Here is a 4351-nt window from a genome sequence, read left to right on the forward strand (position 1 = left end):
AAGATCGTATGAGGAAAGGCTGATGCACTTGGGGTTGTTTTCATTGGAGAAAAGAAGGTTTAGGGGTGACTTGAAAGAGGGGTACAAGATGATTAGGGGTTTAGATAGGGTCGACAGTGAGAATCTTTTTCCACGTATGGAGTCAGCTATTACAAGGGGGCATAGCTTTAAATTAAGGGGGGGTAGGTATAGGACAGATGTTAGGGGTAGGTTCTTTACTCAGCGAGTCGTGAGTCGTGTGGTGCAAGATACTATGGCTGAATGACTGCTTTTTCCCCACGCTATGTCATTAAAAAGTACAGATTTGTTTTCTCAACAGAGACAACCTTCTCCCAGATTGTAGACTAATTTCTAACCTCCAAATTTGAGTCAATTGTGGCTCAAAGAACCTCTGGTTCTCAAACCTGTTTCATTGCATCAGACCGTTGAATCAGTTGGTGATTTAGCTTGAGATTCTCGTCCATTTCTGGTCAATGGATAGAAGATCCAGCTCATAATGTCAAAGAGTGCTGTAGACCAAGTAATGCATCAAATCGTCACTGTTCATTCATTGATTAAATAGCTTCAAAACAACAGAGGTCATCTGAATTCTCCCTGTTACATAATCTCCAAGAAAGATTCCTTAAAGTGCATACTGTGATTTCAGAATAGACTAATGAAGAAAATATTAGCTTTTCGTTACAAATGTACAACCAATCTCAACACGGCTGTGTCATGTAATGTGTTGTTCATCACAGTTTAAAATATTTTTGGTAAAATATGCAATTGCTTTGTCTTTTCAGAGTGGGACAGAGGGGAGCTGGGCTTCCAGCAACTATAGCGAGGAGCGAGCATGAGATTTCAGAAATTATCGATGGACTTTCTGAACAGGAGGTCAGGTGTTCCTTTGAGTCAATTTCATCCGTTAATGTAGACAGTTTGGGTTTCTGTCACGATTTCACCCATTAATAGAGAAGCATCATCTTGTAATGTATTTTAAATAGGTGAAAATGGGAAGGCTGTAAAAAGAACAAAAGGTCTGTGAAAGGGGGCAAAGATCATGCTCTGAAATTGTTAAATTTGATGTCATAATCAAAGGCTGTAAAGTTTCTAACTGAAAGATGAGGTGCTATTACACAAGCCTGCAATGAACCTCACTGGAGCACGACAGGAAGCTGAAGTTGCAGAGCTCTCTGTGAGAACAAGGTGGAGATTTAAGATTAAAAATCACACAATACCAAGTTATAGTCCAACAGGTTTATTTGGAAGCACTAGCTTTTGGAGTTTTGCTCCTTCATCAGGTAACTGTGGAGCAGGATCGTTAGACTGAATTTGTATCAAAAGATTACAGTGTCATGCAACTGAAATGATATAGGGTCATAGAGACGTACAGCATGGAAACAGACCCTTCAGTCCAACTCGTCCATGCCGACCAGATATCCCAACCTAATCTAGTCCCACCTGCCAGCACCCGGCCCATATCCCTCCAAACCCTTCCTATTCATATACCCATCCAAATGCCTTTTAAATGTTGAAATTGTACCAGCCTCCACCACTTCCTCTGGCAGCTCATTCCATACACGCACCACCCTCTGTGTGAAAAAGCTGCCTCTTAGATCTCTTTTATATCTTTCCCCTTTCACCCTAAACCTATGCCCTCTAGTTCTGGACTCCTCCACCCCAGGGAAAAGACTTTGTCTATTTATCCTATCCATGCCCCTCACGATTTATAAACCTCTATGAGGTCACCCCTCAGCCTCCTACGCTTCAGGGAAAACAGCCCCATCCTGTTCAGCCTCTCCTTATAGCTCAAGTCCTCCAACCCTGGCAACATCTTGTAAATTTTTTTAAACCTTTCAAGTTTCACAACATCCTTCCAATAGGAAGGGATATACTGAACAAACCTAGACTGCTGTTAAATCTTTCATCTTTTAGAATGGGTTGCAGGTTTCGGTTCCTTAATACGTAAATTCCAGAGTTGCTTTTAAGTCACATTCTTGAGATAACTTAAGGTTTTATTTTTAAAAAAAGCTGACATCTCAGCTCAGACAGTGCATTAAGGGTGTGAGGTTTGACTCTGTCTGTCTATCCCAATTTTGAGTCAGACTTGTTCTATTTCCAAAGTAGGAATTCATAAAATATTACATCGATTGGCTACCTGCAGATTGTGCACTTTTTGGGCAAAGAGAATTCATCTGTGAGTACAATTCTGCAAATGCACCCTATAGGTTTATATGTGTGCACAAGTGCATGAGAGAGAGAGAGAAAGTGTGCATGCGCGTGTCTAAGTGCGCATGAAAGTGTGTGTTTGTGTGCACGCTTGGTAGTGTGTGTGTGAGAGAGAGAGAGATGGAGTATAAGCCTTGACAGTGTGTGTGCATGCTCTCTGAAAGCTAGTCCTCCCAAGTAAACCTGTTAGACTATAACCTGGTGTTGTGTGATTTTTGACTTTGTCCACCCAGTCCACCGCCAGCTCCTCTACATCAAGATTTAAGATGGCAATCGATTGGAAACTTTGAGTCACTGTAGTGAACTAAACCCCAGTGAGACGAGAGCACACTGTGAGCAACGAATACAGTATAGTAATTTTTAAAGCAGTGCAAGTAAATCGCTTGGGATGCTTTGGTGAGAAGAAAGGTAAAAGGGGCAACTGTTCCATCTCCTGCAATTTTGTTGAAAGGTGTCATGGGAAGGAATATTAATATGTATGATAGAGGAATTCCTCTGCTTTAAATCGATCATCCAGCTCCATTTCTGCCACCTCCAGCCTGACGTTACTGCCAAATCTTTCCCTGCCCTACACTTTCAGTATTCTGCCAGGTCTCCTCCTTATGTAGCACCCTGGCCCACATTTTGGTAATTTCCAATGCTCCCTCCTGTTATCCTGCAAGTGCAAGAGATGCAACATCTGCCACTATACTTCCTCTGACTGCATTGTGCAAAACCCCAAATATTGTTTCCAGGTGAAGCAGTATTTTACATGTACTTTTTTCCAGTTTAGTATGCTGTATTCTTTACTCATAATGTTTTGGGAAGATCAGCTGTTCAGTCTGCTTCATGACCCTGAGCTTCCAGTCACTATCGTTTTAATTTTTCTCCTTGGTCTCACACTAACTCCCTCTAGTCCTCTTTCAGTGAAACTTCTGGAGGAGCACTTCATCTCTCCATTAAGCTTTTTGCAATTATAGTGAACCCTTAATAGCTGCTGCTGTTAATCAGTAATTGAGTTGTTATTTTTCTCAGGTGTTATTCCCTGTTCACTGGTGGTAGACCATAAGCTACCAAGGATTACAAGCCTGCAGTAGCTAGATGCTTTTTGTGGCTTAATTGTTAAGGAAAAAAATCAATTGAAGATCAGGAAAGGATATTGAATGCAAAAACAGAAAGTGCTGGAAAAACTCAGGAGGCCTTGCAACCTCTGTAGTGAGAGAAACAGAATTAGTTTTAAGTCAAATGGCCATTCAAAGGAACAGCGACTGGACTGGAAATCTCAACTCTTGTTTCTCTCTCCACAGATGCTGCCAAACCTCCTGAATTTCTCCAGCACTTGGGATTTTTTTTTGTGTTTGCAATTCTTTTGTTCAAAGTTTGTGCGAAGATTTGTAGCTCGGGTGCTCGTTGTTGTGGTTCTGTTCGCCGAGCTGGAAGTTTTTGTTGCAAACGTTTCGTCCCCTGGCTAGGCGACATCATCAGTGCTTGGGAGCCTCCTGCGAAGCACTTCTTTGATGTTTCCTCCGGTGTTTATAGTGGTCTGTCCCTGCCGCTTCCGGTTGTCAGTTTCAGCTGTCCGCTGTAGTGGTTGGTATATTGGGTCCAGGTCGATGTGTTTGTTGATGGAGTTTGTGGATGAATGCCATGCCTCTAGGAATTCCCTGGCTGTTGTCTGTCTGGCCTGCCCTATGATAGTAGTGTTGTCCCAGTCGAATTCATGTTGCTTATTGTCTGCGCGTGTGGCTACTTCGGATAGCTGGTTGTGTCGTTTCGTGGCTAGTTGATGTTCATGTATGCGGATTGTTAGCTGTCTTCCTGTTTGTCCTATATAGTGTTTTGTGCAGTCCTTGCATGGTATTTTGTACACTACAAAATAGTAGTGTACAAAATACCATGCAAGGACTGCACAAAACACTATATCGGACAAACAGGAAGGCAGCTAACAATCCGCATACATGAACATCAACTAGCCACGAAACGACACGACCAGCTATCCTTAGTAGCCACACACGCAGACAACAAGCAACATGAATTCAACTGGGACAACACTACTATCATAGGACAAGCCAGACAGAGAACAGCCAGGGAATTCCTAGAGGCATGGCATTCATCCACAAACTCCATCAACAAACACATCGACCTGGACCAAATATACCAACCA

At 42.4% G+C, this 4351-nt stretch overlaps 1 protein-coding gene across 1 annotated transcript in view; it reads left to right on the top strand.

The window, feature by feature from the left end:
- ncor1 (nuclear receptor corepressor 1) overlaps positions 1–4351 on the top strand; it is a 413945-nt gene that overhangs the window by 165779 nt on the left and 243815 nt on the right. The window contains exon 12 of the mRNA XM_043713232.1: positions 783–873. Coding sequence (XP_043569167.1) covers positions 783–873 — 91 coding nt within the window. The remainder of the gene's footprint in view (positions 1–782; positions 874–4351) is intronic.

The sequence above is a fragment of the Chiloscyllium plagiosum genome, chromosome 23 (assembly GCF_004010195.1).
Source record: "Chiloscyllium plagiosum isolate BGI_BamShark_2017 chromosome 23, ASM401019v2, whole genome shotgun sequence".
NCBI lineage: Eukaryota > Metazoa > Chordata > Chondrichthyes > Orectolobiformes > Hemiscylliidae > Chiloscyllium > Chiloscyllium plagiosum.